Source organism: Carassius carassius, chromosome 26 (assembly GCF_963082965.1).
Source record: "Carassius carassius chromosome 26, fCarCar2.1, whole genome shotgun sequence".
NCBI lineage: Eukaryota > Metazoa > Chordata > Actinopteri > Cypriniformes > Cyprinidae > Carassius > Carassius carassius.
In genome coordinates, this window is record NC_081780.1 from 10,343,835 (window position 1) to 10,366,147 (window position 22,313).

The 22,313-nt window shown below is 38.2% G+C and overlaps 2 protein-coding genes across 4 annotated transcripts in view; both read left to right on the forward strand.

The window, feature by feature from the left end:
- Positions 1-8,034, forward strand: part of exoc4 (exocyst complex component 4) — a 123,933-nt gene extending 115,899 nt beyond the window's left edge. The window contains exon 18 of the mRNA XM_059511116.1: positions 7,099-8,034. Coding sequence (XP_059367099.1) covers positions 7,099-7,336 — 238 coding nt within the window. The 3' untranslated portion in view covers positions 7,337-8,034. The remainder of the gene's footprint in view (positions 1-7,098) is intronic.
- An 898-nt stretch (positions 8,035-8,932) lies between these two features.
- Positions 8,933-21,756, forward strand: lrguk (leucine-rich repeats and guanylate kinase domain containing). Of its 3 annotated transcripts, none has more exons than XM_059511114.1 (20): positions 8,933-9,369; positions 9,494-9,595; positions 10,721-10,802; positions 11,062-11,162; positions 11,445-11,526; positions 11,918-12,042; positions 13,705-13,848; positions 14,197-14,277; positions 14,362-14,448; positions 14,744-14,850; positions 15,110-15,229; positions 15,913-16,009; positions 16,848-16,961; positions 17,054-17,255; positions 17,378-17,458; positions 17,821-17,939; positions 18,090-18,178; positions 19,057-19,173; positions 20,824-20,972; positions 21,168-21,756. In XM_059511114.1, exons 1-20 carry the CDS (start codon positions 9,337-9,339, stop codon positions 21,329-21,331), a joined length of 2,196 nt encoding a protein of 731 aa, XP_059367097.1. In that variant the 5' UTR covers positions 8,933-9,336; the 3' UTR covers positions 21,332-21,756. The 3 variants fall into 3 exon arrangements, with proteins under 3 accessions (XP_059367097.1, XP_059367096.1, XP_059367098.1); XM_059511113.1 differs by having other exon boundaries at positions 8,935-9,369; positions 17,378-17,497; positions 21,168-21,755; XM_059511115.1 differs by lacking the exon at positions 10,721-10,802 and having other exon boundaries at positions 8,935-9,369; positions 17,378-17,497; positions 21,168-21,755.
- Positions 21,757-22,313: the final 557 nt, after the last annotated feature.

Genomic DNA, 22,313 nt, shown 5'->3' on the forward strand with positions numbered 1-22,313 from the left:
GATTTTGCACTTTCACACTGCCAAGGATTACCCGGAATCACACTGCGTGCATTCACACACAACCCGTAAAGACAAGTTGTAAAGACAAGTGACATCAGGGTGTGACATATAATGTACGAATCGAAAACGCTAGGCACTTTAACTTTCACTTAAACTGGTGAACGATCTTTGCTTCAGCGCGGAAAGTGAGGAACTAACTGATCTTTGCTTCATTACAGTTTGCACATATTTTTTCGTCTTGAACATTGATCTGCCTCCAAAACACCCAGTAAAAGAGACGCGCTATAATGTGCGTCATCACTACGACACGGCATCAGATCTGGCTTTTGTTCACACAGAGCTCATTCCGGGAATGAACTCGGCAATATTACTAGGTCCCCAACCCGTTATCAGTCCCGGAATCAATCCCGGGACGTGTTTGTTTTCACACAGAATTCGATCCGGCAATGTTCTGGCAATTTTCCGGGTCCAACGTGCAGTGTAAAAGGGGCTATGTCACAGATCCCGGAAAATATTGTTGTAGTCCAAACGAGTCCTTCGTTGTAGTTTTTGAAAAGTGATTTATGTTAAATAAAATATCTCCTTTTGAAGTGGACTTTGAGCTTTGTAACTTTGCAGATCTTTTTTATGCTCAAACAGCAACATTACAATACTAACTGAAGTTGAAAAAACATAATAGGAACCTTTCACTTACTTATACTTAGTATAATCTTTAATTAGTTTTAGTTTAGTTTTAAAACTAAAGCTAATTTCCATGGGATTTTTTTTTTCAGACTAACCTTGAAGTAATGAACATCACATAAATACAAACAAAGAAGAAAATATAGAGAAATTAATCTAGATAAACACAATTAACAGATAAGGAGCCTCTTTACTCACGCGCACACACATGCAAATGTGTAAATTTGTAATTATTGTTATTTAGTTTGTTTTCAAGTCATTCGAATGTTTAGTTTTGCATTCTTTTTCAGTTAATAAAAAGGTTTAAAGCATTGAGGGTTGAGGTGGGGGCTGGGGGGGGGGTCAGTTAATAAATATCAGCTCTTTCCAGTCAGCCTATAACTAACAGCAGCATGTTTCTATATTTTTATGGGAAGATCACTGTCAGGGCAGTTAAATTAAATGGAGTAATGTGCATTTTGCTGTACAAACAATGGGAATCAATACCCGGCGGATTTCTTGCATGATTATTACAGCGCTGGCTTATTGCCCCCCCCCCCCAGCTCTCTCTCTCTCTCTCTCTCTCTCTCTCTCTCTCTCTCTCTGTCTCTCTCCTTCATATATGATGTCATGTGATATATGGGTGGTACAGGTGGTGACTGGAATTACAGTACATTGTTTGCTCTATCAAGGCTCCTCTGATTGACCCCTCCAACACACAAACACACACACAGCAGAGAGTGCATCTCTCTATAAACCCCTTATGGATACTTTGTTATTATCCTCATAAACAAGATAATAAAGGAGCAATATAGCACTAGACTTTTGCAGCTGTACCCTTGTCATTTACATTCAGCTTTGAGTGTGTAAACGCCATTGTGTTGAGGGATTCATTGAGAGAGATGGAGGCATATATGTGGATGCTGGGAGATGGAGAAAGGCCCATGAGGAAGTAGGGGAATCGTTGGCCACTCTCCCATCTGAATGCTTGCTGTGGGCGACTGGGCCAAGGACACAGTAATAACCATCGATTTGAGTTAAAGCTGAGCAGTGCAGTGGCCAAACCCAGCGGCACTCCTCTCCTACGGCAGGCTTTGGTCACAGTGCCATCTAGTGAAGAGGAACACTGCGTCAGTGGAGAAAGAATGCTTGAAAACGTGAAACTGAGCAGTTAGCACATTTATTTATTTAAGAGAGTACAAACAGTGTAATTTGAGTGCGCAGGGCTACTGTGGGAGGTTTTGATGTTTAAATCAGGAGTAAACAACTTCAATAGTAGTTTTTCATTGAAATGACCTTGCGCGCATGGTGTTGGTCCAGTCCCCAAGCAAAACCAGAGTGCTTTTACTCTCGCTACATGCTCACACTCATACATATACACACACACACCATCTGCTCACAGCCCTAGACTGAGCCAGGCCATGTCCCAGAGTCCTGCAGGTGCCTCAGTAATGTCTAATCAACTTCACCCAGACCTGGCAAGAAACTGCTGTTTGTGATGTATGTATGTGTTTTTAACTCCAGTGTTACTGTATAGTAGTCAAAGATCTGAAATGGATAGAATCTGTCATAGCATAAGGACAAACTATCCCAGAACCTATTTATACATCTGTATGATCCGCATTTTGAATCAGTAGATACATATATTATAATTCAAAATTGCTGTTCTTTTGAGTTTTGATTGAAAAAAAAATCAATAGTGATTAACAAGAAATGTTTCTTAAACAGCAAATCAGCATATTATAATGATTTCTAAAAGTTCATGTGACACTGAAGATTTGTTTTGGTAGTTAAAAATGTATCTTTGCATCACAGGAATAAATTACATTTTAATGTATTAAAATAGAAAACAGTTATTTTAAATTGTAATAATATTTTAAAATAGTATTGTTTTTGCTCAAATAAATGCAGACTCGATGTAAGCGTAAGAGGCTTCTTTCAAAAACATTAAATCAACATTTTGTTGATGCACAAGTAGGCATCTACTTTATCAAGTTTTTTAATTTTTTTTTTTTTTACTTTTTGCAAATAGACAATGATGTAATGTGGCTAGCAACCAATGGCAGTGCAGACAGTAAAGCTTACTTGATCCCCCACCTGGTGCAGTTGGATAGGAAAGTCTTCTAGCAACTGTTTTACTCACTGGACCATCTGAAGCCTATTGTACACAAAAATGGCAAGTAATGCCTGAAATCATTAGTTATAATCTAGGTTGTGTTTTCCAAAAGCAACTATGGTAGCAAGTTGTGTCATTACCAAAAGAGTTCAATGGAACGTAATACCATAGTTAGCTAACAATGCACCCCTGACTGACTTATTACATGAACTAAATTCTAAACCAGAAGTTTAGACATTCTGAAGTAAAGTTTTCCATGCAGATGTATTTAAAAAATTTAAAAAAATATAAAAAACACTGGAAGTTCTCAAAAAGTCCTAAAAATGTCACAAGGTCAGTCTCTTTCTTTCTAAATGGCAGAATATGCTGCAGTGAGGACCAGCCATGCTGATCACGTTCTCTCTTTTCCAGTGTAAAATCTAAACCATGCTCTCTCATTCAGTAAGAAAAGGGGAATTTGTTAGGAACTCAGAGTTCAGAGCCTGGCTGACTGACGTGTATGGGTCAGAGGTCAAGCTGTTGGAAAAGCTCCTGTCTTGTGAGGCCATTTGTAAAGGCTTCTGGAAAAACGACATTTAGTCAGCGTGTCAGGGTGACGGCTTGGACTGTTTACGCCGCGGCTGCACTGCGCTCTCGATAACCACAAAACAAACCGACAGCTGCACTTGACAGCACATTGGTCTTTCTGTTTGCACATGTGCGAGTCACATGAGGCTTTTCTCCATATCTGTTTTTGTTTAGTTTATCTAGATGTATTGCTCTGCATTTTTGCATTTGTTCACCGTTATGCGATATTTTTGACTTCACGGTTATCACTTCAGTAATAAGATGCCATGAAAATCTAACTTCCATTTGACACCACTGTGTAGCTATTATGAAAATAACCAGTATTTATTAATAAGCTATATTTTTGATGCTATTATACAATTAGGCAACACAGTGACTATTGCATTGATTTTGATGTGCTTTGTATTTGCCTGCTAAAAATAGATTTCAGTTTATTCCTGTGGATCTGATCAAACTATCCATTTCAATAAATATGTTCGGTAAATGTAATGATAATGAATATACTGAATATATGAATATATGAATATGTATCTGAAATACATTAACAATACTTTATATTTTATTATATTTTATTTCTGTCAGGTTTTTAACATTTTCGCTAACTGCAATTGGGTTGAAATGATGATTTATCTAATTGAAAGCTAAAAAAAATATCCCGGACTCCTCCTGTTGAGTTTTTTTTTTAAATATGTAGACCATGGTCAGACTGCCTCATCTCAAAGTCTCACCTCACTCTAGAACAGAGCAGCTGATAAAAGAGCAGCCCGTCTGCAAAATGTTCCCATTAACAGGAAAATCGGACCTGTAAGGCATGCAGGAGGGAATGTCCTGAAAGCCTAATATGCTCTTTTGCACGGAAAGCATTGGCATTTGTTACTGTGGGAACAAGTATGCGTGTTCTGTTTGATGGAGAGGATCGTCTTGGGCATCTCTCTCTCTCTCTCAGCCGCTTACTAATGTGTTGCTGAGAATGCGCTGACAGAAGCAGCCCTTAATGGCTTTAATATTGTACATGCTGGAAATTGGAGGAAATTAATTGTGCTGATTCAAGTTTTTTTTCACCATCTCCCTTCGCGCCAACATACATCTCCCTGCGTCCTTCAACGCATTCATCATAAATTAGCTTAATACCCTTTGTATGCACTACTGTACACACAGAAACAGTCTAATTAAAACTTAATGGCACTCAGAAAACACACACACAGGTGCAGGTTCTATGTGTGAAGTTCCTGCTCTTTATTATCTTCTAATGGGAGAGAGGATTGAGAGAGGAGAGGAAAGGAGGTGGTCTTAAAAGCCACGGAGAGTTAATCAGATTAGCAACTCGCCGCCGTTTCCCTAAATGCTTTTAAATGTGTGTGAAATGAAGTGTGGAGAATGTCATAGTTGGCACACCAATCTAACAAACAAACAAACATACAGAAGCGCACAAATAGACAGCTGCCCTCTTTATGTTGGCTTAAGACCCCATGAAATTGCTTGGCGAGTGCTATATATAAACTGCTGTTTGAAAAGTGTCTTGTTATTGTTAACTAAAACAGTTAAAAATCATTTTCATTATTGAAATAAAGCTGAAATAGCATTTGAAAAATTAGACATCGAGTACTAAAATTACTCAAACTAATACTTAAATAAAAATCAATTAAAGCCAAATTGAATAATGGAAACAAATAAAAAAATTAAATAATCAAGAACCGATAAAAATATCAAAAGCACGTAACAGAATTGCAAAACCTATATGTACGAAACTAAAATTCTGAAAAATAAAAGTTAATTTAAAATATTAATAAATACTGTAATTGTAAGAAAATATTAATAGAACAACACTGTATATTATATATTAACTTTTATTGTATTGTTATGTAAGAATTGTTTAGATATTCTTTTAAAAATAATCATTAGTGTTCCATAGAAGAAAGAATGTTAATACTGATAACATTTAATTTTTATCATACTATCTATTTAAACAGGCAAGTTTGGATTTTCTTTAAATCTTTTGTGCTGGGAAAACAAAGCTGTTTGCTGTCAAACCAAGTGCTGTGTATGAAACTGTGCTGTTTTGAGGTTTAATGAGCAGACAGCCCTGGTCTGGTGGATTAACGCCCCGGCACAGGAAGGGTTACTGGGACACTGTACTGTCAGGACTGTTATAAATGGCTGTGTTTTTTCAGTGTCAGAGATGAATGGGGGTTAATGGAACTGCCCTCTCTCTGTCCTGCAGGTGCACTTGTGCTCACATTCACACTTTTTGGCAAGCTTTTCAGCGTCTTATGGGTTGAATCTGGATTTTTCTACCGGCTGAATATGCTGTGATCACTTGATTTTTCTTGTTAGTGTTAATCTGCAGCATTAGAGCTCAGCATTTTAGTGGCGTAAGGGCAACACCATTATTTCTAAGAACTTAAGTACATTATTTCCATAGTCTTCTTCACCTAGAAGGTTTAGTAGAAGACAGCAAATCTCTGAGATATTTGAGCATGTGTTTCTTTCTTTCATTTAGCGCTCCATTTCCAGCTAGTGGACTGATCGTCTGTTTGGTTTCCATTACATTTCCCTGCTAATCTTCAAGAAATGGAGTAAAGTCTTGCTGAAGTTGTTTAAAAAAGCCTCCACTGTAAAACTGGCCTTAGACTGTTAAGTTTGCCTATAGATTGTAAAAAAGTTTAATTGTTTCATTTACAAAGTTGAATCATGTATGCAGTATGGATACAGCACTGGTATCTACTTTTGTTGTTCATTTCGATTTGGTATTTTTTATTTAGAAATTGTCATTAAATTTCACAAATAGAAACTTTGGAGAAAAAAAATTGTTGTGTAGATATCCAATATACGAATCAGACTTTTAATTATTGGAATTTGATTACATATGCTAAGCACCAAATTATGCACCATATAACACATATAGCTGTTTCAGTAGAATATCTTTGTATTATAGTAGAAATCACAGCATCTCCATGGTTCTTCAGAAGTTTAATATCTCCAGAAGTTCCTGACCTGAGGCCTTTATGATGTCTTGCATGTCTTTAAAATTTACATGTGCTTCATCATGAAAAGACTAAAATTGGCCATTTCTGCCAGTGTTTGCTCTGTACGGAGCACCTTTAAAGCGAGAGGTTGTGTAAAATGGGCCAGAAGTCTCTGAGCACCTGGAGGAGTGTGCCAGCTTGATAGGGGAGTTAGAGAGAGTCCTGCTGGCTAAGGACTTTTCTGTGTGCCTGAGTAATGCACCATGAGAGAGAGATTCAGAGGAGTCGTCTGCTCTGATGGGGTCAAAACACATTCAGCTCTTATCACCCCTGTTACAAATGTGCCTCTGCTGCAGAAATAGAAGTTGCAAGCCCTTTGTGTGGGTGTGTGTATGCATACTCATGTGTAAGTTGTCTCCTTGAACTATACATTATGTCTAATGTTTAATGCATGTTGTTCCATTCCATTGGTCAACAGCATGTTTGGGCCAAAGGGGTCATGGAAAAATGGTTTGATGTTCTCAACAAGTTTTGTGAAGGCATAGCATCACAATAATGTACAATAAGGCCTACAATTAACACGCTTAACATTCTTTGACAAAAATACTTCGTTTACTAATAATATTTTGAATTACGATAAATACATTTTTTAAATTATCTTTCATTTATTCTATATTATTTCATTCTGCAAACAACAATGTGACATGCGAGTTCAGCAACACTTCACAACCTTGAATGGCACTCTCTGAAATAACAGCAACTCTTTTATTCTTGTGTCTTTCTCTGCAGGCAGTACTATGAGATGCTGTATAATACAGCCGACGAGCTGCTAAACCTGGTGGTTGATCAAGGGGTGCGCTACACAGAGCTGGAGTACATCAATGCTTTGAGTCTCCTCCACCGCAGCCAGACAGGCGTGGGAGACCTGACCGTGCAGAACATGCGGCTGCAGCGCCTCAAGGAGATCATATGCGAACAGGCTGCCATCAAACAGGCTACCAAGGATAAGAAGATCACTACAGTCTAGACGCGCACATTTAAACTATATCTACTATCGCTCTGAAAGGGTCCACGTTACTGTCAAATCGTTACTGTCGCAAGCTTTGAGTCGAGTCACCCTTTCAAGCAAACATTAAAGTAGTTTCATTTCCTTTTCTCGCTTTCATTTGTAAGATATATTTCTGACCAGGGCTTTGCACACACAAATGCACACACAGACATGTTCTAATAAATGAATCCCTTGTATCTTTTCTGGTTAAACCAGGCTACACCTTTCAGAGCGAGAGGACGGATTCTCTCATTGTGGCTTGGGGACATTTTCGTCTCATTTTCTTACTTTATCAAACCTCTGCTCTCAATTATAAAATCTTCTAGCATGCCGTCTCTCCCAAGGCCGGCCGCAGCCTGTGCCTGGAATAACAGATGCCAGATTAGAACGGCAGGCTTTTTTTTATCAGGAAAAAAAAGCATGCCTGCCGCTTGTTGATTTGTTCTTTTTGCTTAAGAGGAAATAGGAATCGCAAAAAATCAATTCAGTTTAAATTTCTCCCTACTTGTTGCAAGTATAATTGCGTGCGCATGTTTTTGTTAATTATGACAGTCATTGATTGTGATGTCATGATGCCATTATGACATCACTGTTATCTCTGGTTGTTTAAACAGTTAAAGAAATGAGTTTCTAAGCCTTGATGTCGATATATTCGAATATCGGCCCTTCAACTGTGTCTGCTTATTCCTTGATCAAACAGACACAAAACCAGATCGCTCGTGCTCTGTTCTAGGGTATTTTTAGTTCATTAATTATGAAGAATAGAGCAAGAGAGAAAGCCATCGATACAGAACACAGGCGTTAAGCAGGAAGCCACCCAAGCAATCCATCAAAATGACTCAACTTGAATCAATAATTGCCACCAGGTTGCCACAGAGAGAGACAAAGCGATGATATTTCATATTCTTAGCACATTAGAATTGTGTGGATGTTGAAGATGTGTTGGAGCAGTGGTTAGACATTAAAAATGTCATGTCTGCCTTCGTTATAGCTCACTAAACGGATACAGGCAAGGACAGATGTGTGTGGATTTGTATGTTTAAGCCATTATCGGTCCATTATTGGTCCATTATCGGTCCTCAGTGGTGTTTAAATGAGGTGACTGGCTCAAGCACTCCTGTTTAGCATTATACCATGCAACTTTAATTCATTTAGATGTTACTGTAACACAATCTGATGAAGTATGTCAGAGCTATTGTATGTCAACACTATTTCATGGCTTTGTTTTTTCTGTATTTGTAGTATGTGTTTTGTGTTTAGCTATTAATAGCATTTGAGATGTTCATGTACATGCTTGTAAATTTCAATTGATTTAAAAGTCCTGAGGAGCCTCTGAACCTACTGGATTTGAAGTGAATTTTGCCTATGGTAATGTCAAAATGAAAATAAATGAATATAACAGAAACGAGCTTTGTAACATGTTTGTACTATCAATCCTATTTGTACTGGCTTGCCTGTTGAGATTATCTGTCTATTTGTATTTAACTTTAGAACTTTGTTCATTATGTTTCCCTTGATGAATGTGCTGTCAACAATACACGGAGAACACATCTGTATTAACATGTTTTAAAAGAACTTGGTCATTTTGGTTTAGCTTATCTGCTAACTGTAACTGAATCGTAGCGTTTCAGTTAAATTAAATGTGCTTTATTGGCATAACAACTGTTACAATGCTTTGCTAAAGCATCGTGTTTTAATAATGTTAAGAGTCAAATAGAAAGTTCCAGCGCGTGTGCACAGCGCCTGCGCAACTTTAGTTTACCTTTGGTTACCAGGCAACCGATGCGCGTGCAACTCCAGATTATTATAGCTTCTCACAGAGAGAGCTCTTTTACTAGCGTCTAGTTAGTGGGGAAATGTTTTGTAATTAATAGCGTCAAATAATCAATCTTTAGCGTTTGCGTTAAGCTGGACATGTCAGATTCCTCCCTTTCTCCAGTAATAAGCGCTGCCCTCTGGAGACTGGAGACAGAAGAGAGATGACACAGTCAATACACACAACAACAATGGAGGTAACAGCCCTCAAACATGACTATTTCCTCATAATATTGTGTAACTTTCTTAGACACTTCACTCAGTGTTGCCAACATTTAAAGCGTTGTGGTTTCCGTACTTTATTCTTTGTATAAAATGAAGAATGATGGTGAATTAACGGAGGACGATGTGTTTAAATGCCTGTCCATCCTCGGACCGTCAGCTACCGGACTCCAGCTCACTTACCTATGCCTCTCTGTGCCAGTGAGTGATCCACGAACACAGTTATATTTGTTTTTGTGTTATTGTGGGATTTCCATTGACTTGTATTGTTTTTATATTGATTTCATGTTTCCTATCCATTAAACAAACCCTCCACACAAAGCTTTATGCATTTTCAATATTCATTGATCCTTTTGACCAACATTTCTTTTTGTCTATAGTCTAAATCAGGTGCAAATGAAAGATCAGTCTTTAATTTAATGTGTACATTTTGGCTTTTGTAAACAGTCACGTTTGGAGAAATTTAACAGTACATCACTTGCTAACCAGCAGATCCTCTGCAGTGAATGGGTGCCGTCAGAATGAGAGTCCAAACAGCTGATAATAATGGAATAGTGGTTTATTACAAACACGCAGCGGTTTCAATTCACAAGATGTTAAATTAATGATCAGGAGTTGTGTGGATTATTGTGATGTTTTTTATCAGCTGTTGTGGATTCTCATTCTGATGGCACCCATTCACTATAGATGATCCATTGGTGAGCAAGTGATGTAATGCTATTGTTACATTTGTTATAACATTAGAGCAACTTTTTGAATAGTAGCTGAATTCAGATGATAAAATTGCAGATTTATATATATATATCATTCCCCTTTTCTCCTCAAATGCCGAATAGTAAAATTAAATATTTTATTGATTTTTATCAACTAACAGAGAAGTTTTTGATTAGCATAAAGCACTAGCTGTTTTTGGATGTTTAATGGGTTAATACATTATTAAGTATGTTTATTAAGCTAATTTCTATTGGCTGGTCCCCACAATTTGAGTGGTTTTACTGGCCTTGTGGAAACCTTTGCTCACACACATACACACACACACACACACACACACAGAGACTGCTACATTTTTATATGCACCAATTGATATTTTCCATATAAAATTTCCCAGGCTTACACGACAGAGCTCGGGGGGTAGAATATTAATATATTTTACCGGAACCGCTGATATTGTTTAGTTGCATTACTTCGCTGGAGAGAGCCAGAAGTGGCCTCCAAATTAGTTTATATCCTTTTTCTAATGCGTCATACTCTCCTCTAGTTTCAGGGTTTTAGCGAATGACATTTTATTGGCACCTTAACTGAATTTCTGATTGTGTTTGGCCACAGGGGCGAGACTTGAAAAATGTTTCAATTTTATGCAATTACATCTATCTACAAAAGCTAGAGCTTCCCTACAATAAAATCAAAGGTAGGTTTAATGTTTGTGTTACAAGAAAACTATATGGTGAAATGAAATTTACCGTCATGTTTCAGACCCCCTCATATCTGTCTTCCACTAACGTAAATATTTGCTCTAATATCCTCTTGTTGAAAATGTTTTCTGGATTATTTTTTTTCATCTGTGCCCTTCATGGTTGCTTGGTAGCGGGATAAATAATCTCAGCTGTGAGGATGCTTGTCATCCATCTTTGTCCTGCTCTTTCTGCCTAATGTTTTGTGACTGGTAGATCTATCCTGCGTGAGTCACATGCCGCACCTCATCATACTGGATGCTTCCCACAACCAACTCACTGATTTCTTTGGATTCCAGCCGCCAAAAAATCTCAAGGTGATTCAATGCACCACAGAGGGGATAATGTGATGTCATGTGAGGCTCAAATATCCCATGCAAGAGTGAATGAAAAATGGGTTTTAGAGATGTTTTACTGTAAATTAAAGCTAGATGTGTTTTACCTTTTTACATAAAAGCAAAAAAAATATATTAATTTTACTAATTTAATGAGGGTTATTCTAGTTTAAATGACTCAATATTTCCTTCATGTAATTTTTCTTTTTCGGGTTTTTACTGATGATTGTTTTCCACATACATATTGTCTTTTTTTCACTGCAGGAGGTAAATTTCTCACACAACCAGATGTCCGTAATGAAGGATCTTTCGGCATATTCCTCTTTGACCAAACTGATTCTTGACTGTATCCTTTTGAAGATTACAAAAGCATGACACATTGTTCGCAGCTCATTTTACTTTATTATTGTATTTCCAAGTAAAACAGGCTATTCGAACTGAAAAAAATATTTACCTCAGAAGTCGGATGTCGGAGCTGGGAATGACATCACATCTGAGTTGACTGCATTCTTGTACAAAGTCGGAAATATTAGTACTTCTCTCCATTGTTAGAAGTACCTTAACTTAAAACTTAGAAAAATAGGGATCGGTGACATCAACCAAAAAGAAAATTACAAGAATTTTAATATCTAAGGGTATCTAATAAAAGTAACTTTGCAGTTTAAGTTGGACTTTAAACTATTGATTCGTTAAAAACAAGTGTTTGAAACATTCTTTGACTGTGCCTTCCTGTTCAGATAATTCATTTAGTGCCATCAGGGGGCTGGAAAAGTGCAAAAGGCTCTCACACCTCAGCCTGGCCCATAACAACATCTCCCGCATCAGGGGTCTGGACCATCTGCCTCTCAGAAAGCTCTGCCTGGTACTACACACACTTACCATTTAACACAGCTAATGTATTCCCAATGATTAACAAGTGCAGAGAAATATAAAATATGAACATATTTCTTGAAATATTTACTTGTTAAGGGTAGGTTTGCAGATTAATTAATGTGTGTTTTGTGGTGAGAAATTAACAGTGGTACGACAGGACAGGTATTGAATATGTAACTATAAAATGTTAATTTCTGTTTGGGAAAATATGTCTCTTCATGATGGGGCAATAAATAAATGTAATCACGCTTGATTTTAATTTGAGACTGGAATGCAGAAATGAGCGGTCTTTCCTGTCTTTCCTCAAAGTGTTTATGAGTCTCTGTTGGATTAATTAACATCAGCCTGCAAAACCTGTTGACATATTTTCCTGCTCAACCATAGTATCTCCCCGTCACCTGTCATCCTCTTTCAGATTATGCTGTTGTGTCGACACTTTTAGAAAGGTTACCACACTCTCTGTCTGTGATGATGCGGGCAACACTACAGCCTCTTGTATTGGCACTGTTTTGATACCGCTGACAGTTATTGTTTTTTCCAAAACCTTCCTCTAACTGTGGATTTTTCAGACAGTTTGCATGTTTAAGCTCCAGCCTTTTCAGAAAATAGAACAAAGCCTGGTGTTGAAGCCCGCCATATGGCAGGCCAGCGTGCCACCAGACCTTTGCCACTCAGCTGAAGGATGTTTATGCTGTCCTTTATCAAAGAGATTCTTCATCGTCAGTAGCGCTGCGTCCTTTAGTGTCCACGTCCCACGAGGCCAAGCTGCTGGCGTGAGAGAGCCTGGACCCTGTTCCAAAAAAAAAACCTTTCCCACATGCTAAACCTGTTCACCCCCCCGTTGTTCTGAGACCCTGAACAGCGTGCTCCTGTCAGCCTGTTCCACTCACACCAATCACACTTTGGTTCTGGGGCTTCCAGAGCCCCTCGTGGTTGCCGTCCCCTGCTGTTCTGCACCAGGCATGGGGTTATTATAAGGCCAAGGCTTTGGAAGCTGGAATCTTTCATTAGGTTGTGTGTCAATCTGACCCGTTTCATTGACAGAGTTGCCAAAAATATTGGTTAAGCTGTTTTCCTTTAGGATTAATTAGGATCAAGAACCCGACCAGCCACTGAGATATTGTTATAGTTTAAAAAAGATATATATTTATGGCCAGTTTTAAACAGGGCAAATTAGCGCGAGAGCACAATTCCAAAACAGTGCCGATGGGAGGAGAAGCTTATGCGGGTGATTTACTAACAATCCGCAAATTAAAGAACGCGAACGCAATATCTCATTTACATATCGACCAATGCAATATACCAAGAGCAGCACAAATTAGCGTAGTCTCAAGTAAAGAAATCAAAAAGCCACAGTACGCTTATTTCCTGAAGCAAATTAAAAATAACATGACTAGGGCTAGGAAAGTGAGGTAAGACGGGCATAGCCTGTACGGAAAGCCTCTAATTCATTGATATGCACTTGCTACATCTTACCAGCTGTTCACCTGTCAGTCCTTACCCATCAGCCTCGAATTACCTGAGCTCCCCTGTCAATCACACAGCCACAGCCAGACAGAAATGGCACATGACCCTGCAGATCATGTGCAGAGCTTTTGACTTACTGTTCTTTACCTCATTGAAATGATAATTGTATACTGTATTTTTTAAGAGGGGGAATGCGATACAGAATATTGAGAATCTCCAGACTCTACACAACCTGCAGGTTCTAGATTTGTCCTGTAACCGGATTCAAAGCCTCTCGGGTCTCCAGAACCTCCATCTCCTGGGAAACATCAACCTTGAGGGCAATCTGGTAAAGGAGCGGTCAAATTCCTGTCATATTATATTATGCAAATGGCCCTAAAGTTATACCTCAGAGCATAACACATCAAAAGGAACCAATTTAGCCAAGTGAAAATGGTTAGAAATGTCTAAAATGTAAGAAAATTCAAAATCTCCCAGAAAAAAATTAGTACTGTGTATATATACCCTCAAAGAACTTCTATGAAATTGTTAAACTGGGGTAAATAAGGTACTCAGATTTCCCTTTGAGGGTTATGCCCCAGTGGAAAGTTGTTGAAAGTTCTGAAAGTGTGTATGTGGCATCACGCTAGATATTTTACTCAGCAAATAATTCTCTTTGTTGTTCTTTGTGCATCAGATCAGTGAGGTAAAGGAGGCCGCACATTTGCATGGCCTGATATTGTTAAGAGAAATTAATCTCCTCAGAAACCTAGTGCAGGTGAGGACACCATAAACATCTCAGCACCACAAAAATGGGCCTAATGTCATCACCTTATACTTAATGACAAATTTTTTCTTGCAGGAGCAGGAAGACTATAGACTAGCTGTGATATTCCTCCTTCAGCACCTCACAATTCTGGATCAACACACTATAACTGCAGAGGAGAAGGTGATTGTGTGATCTGGAGTAGAAGGAATGATTGCTTTACATCTTTCATTTCTAAAAAGCGAAGTGCTGTTTATGGTTTTGAGATGGATTAAGCCTATTTTTGTAATAAAAAAAAAAAAAAAACATTTTGAAGAGCATTTGCAAGTCAAGAGCTCAATGTTCAAGGGCTGAACTGAATAAAAAATAACTTGAAAGTAACTTGAAAGCTCTGAAAGTTTGTCAGAAAATAAAGCACATATTTGAATGATTATGTCAGGGTTGAGTAGTGAGTCCCATTCCTGTCTTTCATTTTCAGGTGTCTGCTGTGAACAATTACGACCCTCCTCTGGAAGTGATCGCAGCCAGAGATCACATGACCCACTTGGTATACCAGCTCATGCAACCTCAGGTTATTTTTGACAGGTACGACTTTTCGATCTGCGTTCCTCTTCATTTTATGAGGCTCACTAGTCCACAAAGGCCACTTCCCTCAAGAAAAAAGCCCTTCAAACCACTCAGAGCACTCAGGTCTGAACTAAAATGAATCTGGAGCTGTATAGCGAGGCTGTTTGAAGTCACCCAGTTCATTATAAACTACATGGTTGAACTCATAGGAAGTTCAGTAGCACGGTTCACAAAAACAGCATTAGCTAATATGCATTTTCACATGTTATTCCACAAGTACTCTCCCCAGTCTGGATGCTCCATACCCCATGCTGGTCCTCACTGGCCCGCAGGCCTGTGGGAAGAGGGAACTAGCCCATAAGCTGTGCCAGGAATTCAGTGACTATTTCGCTTATGGGTAAGTAGCAATTTGGAGTGCATTATAAATGTCACTAAAACATTATTATGTGATGTCATTTTGTTTCAAAATTGTGTACTTTATTGGGAAAAAAATGTTTCTTCTACCATATGTATTGCAATATGAAAAAATACAGTAATTTCCTTAAAACTCTGTTGGGGCGTATTTCTGCATAGAGCATAAAACTACTTTTAAAAAACGTACTGGTAGTTTTTTTTTTTTTTTTTTCTCTTTCTTGTGTGGACTATGCTTTTGGGGCTTAATGATTCAGGAAAACTTTTTCCATAGGCTGAATTCCCACCGTTTTTGACCCATTCAGTATGACTATAAAATAACAATAATTATTATTAATATTAGGATTAAATGTACTGAATAAATTAAGAAATGTATTTTAAAAATACTTTATAGTGTAAAATGACAAAATATTGTAAAATGGTTTATTAATAATAATTTTATAGTACTATATATGTCTTAATTGTTTCATTCGCAAATGTTAAACCATCAAGCTTTTATTTTGCCTGCAAATAAATACTGTATATTTCGCTATTGCTTTCAGAGTGAAACTTAGCATATTTATTTAACTAAATTGCAGCCTTTGCAATATGATAATCACACTAAGCCATATCTCAATATATATTTCAATAGTGCAGTCCTAGTTACTTTAATTGATCTGTTTGTTTTAGTGCCTGTCACACCACCAGGGGGCCCTATTATGGGGAAGAGGATGGGTCTGACTATCACTTTGTCACTGAGGAAGAATTTCAGAACATGATTCAAATGGTAATTCTCTTTCCAGACCTTTATCATATTCTGATCCGCTTTGGCAGTATTTTACTCATAACCCTACATATTTAGATTTTTGTGTTACTGTTTTATGCCCATTTATCAGCAGAAACAGACTTCCCCAGGCCATATTGGTCTATAAAAGCAATGACATGCCAAAAATGTGAAGAGTGGAAAGAATTCACCCTATATTCCCTTTTTCCCCAAGCCCCTCAGGTGCTTCTGAGAGAATGCACACCTAGTCTCTGCTGCCACTATCTCGTTTAGCTCTTAAGTGTTGCTATATAAGTCCAATGTTATTGATTGATAGAGGCTGGAAGGAAGCCTTTTGATGTGTGATTATAACCTTATGCTTCCAGAGCAGAGAAAGAGACAGAGTCAAGTTTTACAGACTAACCTCCCCTACCTATATCACACCGACACAGATGTGTGTCGGCATTCTGCAGACGTGAATGCTCCTCTGTGCTTTTCTCTAGGCCTGTTAAAATAAATAAAGTAGAGGATTAGAGCATGGTTGGGATTTGTACTGATGTTTTAAAACCATCTTGACCAGAGATGTAAAAACATGTTTGCGAATTGCTTTGTGCGAGCTTGACAAGGAGCGACTTCGCCATTGCAGCAGCTTAATGGACCCAGGTGCAGTTGAACACAGGGGTCAAAGGTTTGTCTGTGTGAGAAGAACAAAGTTCCCTTGTAACCCAAAGGTTGAGAGTTCAGGTCATTCTCTAGTGAATCTGTGCTGAAAATCCATGATGAATTCACCCATTCAAAAGATGAATTTGAGCTCTATGGCATCAGTACAGTGTCTTTTTCAGTTTTATTCTCTCACTGTCAGGGTCAGTTCATCCAGACGATGCAGTACGGTGGACACTGGTATGGCCTGTCACGGGAAACTATTGAGCGTGTGGCTCGCGAAGGTCTTGCCTGCTGTGTGCATATGGAACTAGAGGTACAGTATGGTATCAAGAAAACATGTTCCACCATGTTGACCAAGCACAAAACTGGGTCAAACGCCATTTTTGTGTTTTTGCTCCAATACAGGGAGTGTATAGTTTGAAGAACTCTTATTTTGAGCCCCGTTATGTCTTGCTGATCCCCACTGTCGTTGATAATTACATCTGCTTTCTGAAAGCAAGAGGATTCTACAGCAGTGCTCAGATGGAAACAGCTGTGTCTCGTATTGATTTGTATTCCAAGACCAACAGAGAATTACCTGGTTTCTTTGACAACATCATCCCTTGTGGTAAAAAAACGTTTATTAACCCATTAAGGCCAGTTACACTGTCTATCTATAGGAATATACTTTTACAATAAAAGAAATCCAGTTTTTCATGGAAACTAAATTGCTCCTTCAAATGTCATCAGATGATCGTGCTGAGGCCTACCAGACTTTAAAACAGCTGGTGAAGGAGTACCTGGGTCTTAAGGAGCATGGAGGAGGAGAAGGTGACGGCAGCTCAGTCACACCTGACAACACCTCCACAAGTGAGCCTTCACAGTCTCACTTTGCCATACACTAAGACCCAATGATGTCACTTGACATGCACTTTTCAGTGATGATATTTCATAGCTGGAAAAGTATTACAATGGTTTCTTTTTTCTTTATTTATCTATGCACAAAACTCCCAATTTGATTTCATGGGGCCTTTACATGAAGTCAGTTTTGTCTGCGGGGCACTTCGACAGGATTATAAAGAATTTAGTTGTAAATAGTTGTACTCAGTGTGAGGCCATGGCATTTCACTGCTGCAGCCGCAGTTGACATCTGTTCACGATGGCCGAGTGCCATAACGACGACTCTGTTGCAGACACAACTGGCGAGTTACTGGCAGCCAACACGACAGAGGCCACTGACCTCATGGACTCCTACAGCAGAAACTACCAGAACAAAATCCAGGCCCAGATGACCCCTCAGCAGACCCCTGCAGTAAGTCAGAGTTACAGATTCTGTTATTTTTACACGCTTATTGGCTTGATATACTGTAATCCACAGAAGCTATCATGGCCAGGAATAGCAGATAGGGATGAAATGAACAGTCACACTCATGCAAGCACAATATTTCTGTGAACGCCACAGGAAATGACTTCCAATAACAGGCGCCAGCAGCTGATTCGAGAAGCTCTGAGCGGGAAGAGTCCTGGTGCTTATGCCGAGCTGTTTCAGAGGTAACATAACTTTGACTGTTTAGCAACTTTGATCACTCAAAGACTATGACTGACAATGAGATAAAAGATCACAGTTCCAACCCCAAAACATTGGCTTGGTGTCTGCATAGGCAGATGCCTTTTGAGCCATCATGCTAACTCAAACCTCAAAAGTGACTGATTTGTAATGTTTTTCATAAGCAAGAACCCTGCACACCACACAAATAACAATACCAAGTGAATTAAGCACTCTACTTCTACTAATATGCTTATAAAATTAAGAAATAAAAAATATGCATAAATACTGTATACTCTACTTTTCAAAAGTGTGGAGACAAGTAAGCAAGGATGCATTAAGTTGCTCAAATGACATTAGACATTTATAATATTACAGAGTATTTATATTTCAAATAAATGGTGTTCTTTTGAACTTTCTGTTCACCAAAGATGAAACTATTAAGCAGTAAAACTTTTAAAACTTAGTTTAGTTTTGTTTATAAAAAAAAAAAAATGATTCAAATCAGCATATTAGAATGATTTCTGAAGGATCATGTGACACTGAAGACTGGAGGAATGATATTGTCATAGGAATCAATTGCTACTTTACCGTATTATGGATTAATTGAGATTTTGTTTGCATAAGAGACTTGTAAAAAAAAATTTTAAATAGCTTTCAGTACAAATTTCAATTATGTTTTTTGATCATTCAGTACTGTATTTAGTCATTCATTTTTAGTTACTGTATTAAGTTTTACATAGCTACAGTTAACTGGCCTAGATTTGTAACAAGCTATTGTGTTTTTTTTTATAAAATGCCAGCAAAAAGCAGCACCACATGATGGTGAGTGTGTGTTTATAGTGCTTTACTGATACTGTTTGTGTTTATGTGTGTGTCACAGAAGTGCACCCACAGCTCCATCATCATTAGCCTCTCAGTCCCAGCCCCCGCACGGCCCCTCTTCCTCCCCAAAGCATCCTGTTGGCCTCACCGCTCCTGACCCCGATGAGGACAGCAGGTATGTCACACACACCTTGAAATGTTCACCTCTGACCTCTGGCCCAAGATCAGCAAAACAATTAACCTTACCCCAAAGCCCTCTCCTTGTATACATCATTTCCCAGGATGTGTTTTATCTTGTAGCCTCTCCCTTTATGTTTATAACCTCTATCTCCATTTCAAACACATCCAGACTCAAATATCAAAGTTTTTATCCCCAGCTCAAAGTTAAAGCATTCAGGTAGCTGACATGCCCCAGGCCATCTGGAAGATGTATGCGTTGGAACACGTAAATGCAGATTTATGACTATCGGTGCATTTGCCTCTCCCGTGTATGAGCTCAGGGACTCTAAACAGGCGAGGAAATACAAGACTACTCCTGTGAAATATGCATGTCCCCAAGATATTTAAATACACTGTAATTTAGCTCATTAAGAGGAATCCTGGGAGACTTACAGAGCTGCCCGGCCTGCGTGGTACACCACTGTTTGCTTATTAGCTAGGAAAAAAATGGCAAAACTAATGTGCTAGTCCAAATTGTGTTAAACAGTGACTTTTTGTTTCTCATCCGCTGGGGAAAAGCAATATGCATTTGGAGTTTGTTACTTCGCAATCTAGTTATGAATTTCACTGTGCTCTTTATGAAATCAATTGAAAATGCAGGCTGTGGAATCATGGGATACCCGTGAAGAGACCATTGCTAGTGCTCTAAAATATTAGATGCCAATCAAAACTTATTAAAACCTGTTTTAATGAGTGTCTTGAGACATTTGTTTATCCAGCACTGATGTGTGTGTGTGTGTGTGTGTGTGTGTGTGTGTGTGTGTGTGTGTGTGTGTGTGTGTGTGTGTGTGTGTGTTTTAAATAGAGTCCTATAGAGAATGAGTCATTTCCATATTGTTGTTGCTATTTGGATTTACTTTTCAGCTGAATTGAGGATTGTGTTATAATAAGAACTTTGCTGGGATGTTAGTTAATTCAAATTTGCGGTCAAATTAATTAGACCACCCTTTAAAGGTTTGCGTCAGTAAGAATTTTTTTAAAATAAAAAAATGATGCTTTTATTCAGCAAGGATTCATTAAATTAATCAAAAGTGAAATTATAGATATTAATGTTACAAAAGATTTCTGTTTTGAATAAATCCTGACCCTTTGATATTAGAATATCAAAAGATTATTAGAATGATTATTAGAAAAGCATATTAGAATTATTTTGAAGGATGTGACACTGATGACTAAAATATTAAAATTATTTAAATAGAGCAGTTATTTTAAAATTTAGTGTTTCACAAATGTGTTTGGTTTTATTGTATTTTTGATCAAATAAATCCAGCCTTGGTGAACATAAGAGACTTCTTTCAAAAATATAAAAAACTCCAACCCAAAACTTATGAACTTTAGTGTTGATAATATGCTGGCAAATTTACCAATTTAAAAATGGGAAATTACATAAATATTTACTGTGAAAAGATCTCAAATAAAGATAATTGGAGACATTACATCATTGTGTAAATGAAGTATTAAATAGACACAAAGCCAAGTATATAAACATTGTTTCTATTATATCCATATCATTGATCATAATCCGATTACTGGTTTAGCAAACTGGTTTGATGTTGTAACTTTCTTAATCTTTCTCTTTCCCTTCTTTTCCCTCATGCTGTCTCAGTTCTGAGGAATCTCGTGCTAGTTCTGGCCTGTCCATGAGGAGCTCAGCAGGGGCGCTCTCAGCGGCCCAGGGATCAGACGCTGGGTCAGGGCCCAACATAGAGCCTTTGGATATGTTTATGTTGGGGCAGGACCAGGACACTCTTCGAGGTGATGAGCATTTTCCTCTCTGTGTTCATACGGTAGACATTTTAGCATCTAGGTTGTACATACATAATACTTTTACATTGTAGAATCTGTCCATACATAGATACTGTATTTATCTATTCAGAAATTAGTTTGAATACCTAGGCTTGTTTGATTCTAGTTTATTTGAATAAGGAATATCTGTTTGATATTTCTCAGGACACATGGACTCTGGTCTGACCCCTGATGCTCCTCGGTCGGTCTCTGAGAGGGTCTCCCCAACACTCCCCTCCTCCCCGGGCCGTCCAGGTGCCAACGTTAAACCAGTCCTGCCGCCCATCCCATCTGGAAGGAAGACCAATGATTCTGGCTCAAAACAGTAACTAACAGGACAGAGAGCTAAAGAGGGTATAGACAGTGAGATATTAGCACATCATGTGAGTGTAAGCAGCAAAAATTAGTTTTTGAAATAAGTTTAATTAACCCCTGTAGCTTCAAGCCAGCCATTCAATAAATGTCAATGAAGGCAACAGATGTGCTCAGTGCTTTGAGGCAAAAGCAGTCAGGTCATTGGAAAATATTCCCATCTCTCATCTGTGTCCTCCAGTGTGAGTGATCTGAGAGGTTGAAGGCTTATCTGTCATCAGCAGATCTAAGCTCTGGAAACGGCCTGAGGCTCTTAAATCCCTGGACACAGGAAGTAAGGCAAGAAGGTGTGCAATGGAGGTCACACTTTACATTACAATGTTCATGTTACAGAATAATCACTTTGCTATACCGTTCAAAAGTTTGGGGTCTAAAAAGTTATTTATTTATAAAAAAAAAAATGTGATTGATTGATTGATTTTTATTTAAATAAGATAACAATTAAAAGATTAAAGCAGGGGTCACCAATCTCGGTCCTGGAGGGCCGCTGTCCTGCAGAGTTTAGCTCCAACCCCAATTAAACACACCTGAACCAGCTAATCAAGATCTCACTAGGCATAGTGACTTTCAAACAGGTGTGTTGGAGCTGGTTGGAGCTAAACTCTGCAGGACAGCGGCCCTCCAGGACCGAGATTGGTGACCACTGGATTAAAGTATTAAATTAGTAAATTAAATAAAAGTTATAGTAAAGACAATAATAAAGTCACAACAAAATTATATTTCAAATAAATGGTGTCCTTTGGAACTTTATATTAAAGAATATTGAATGTGTGTGTGTGTGTGTGTGTGTGTATATAAGTATATATATATATTGCAGTTTTTACAAAAATAATAATAATAATAGCAAGAAAAATACAAATCAGCAGATTTCTGAAGGATTATGTAACACTGAAGACTGGAGTAATGGCTGTTGAAAATTCAGCTTTGCCATCACAGGAA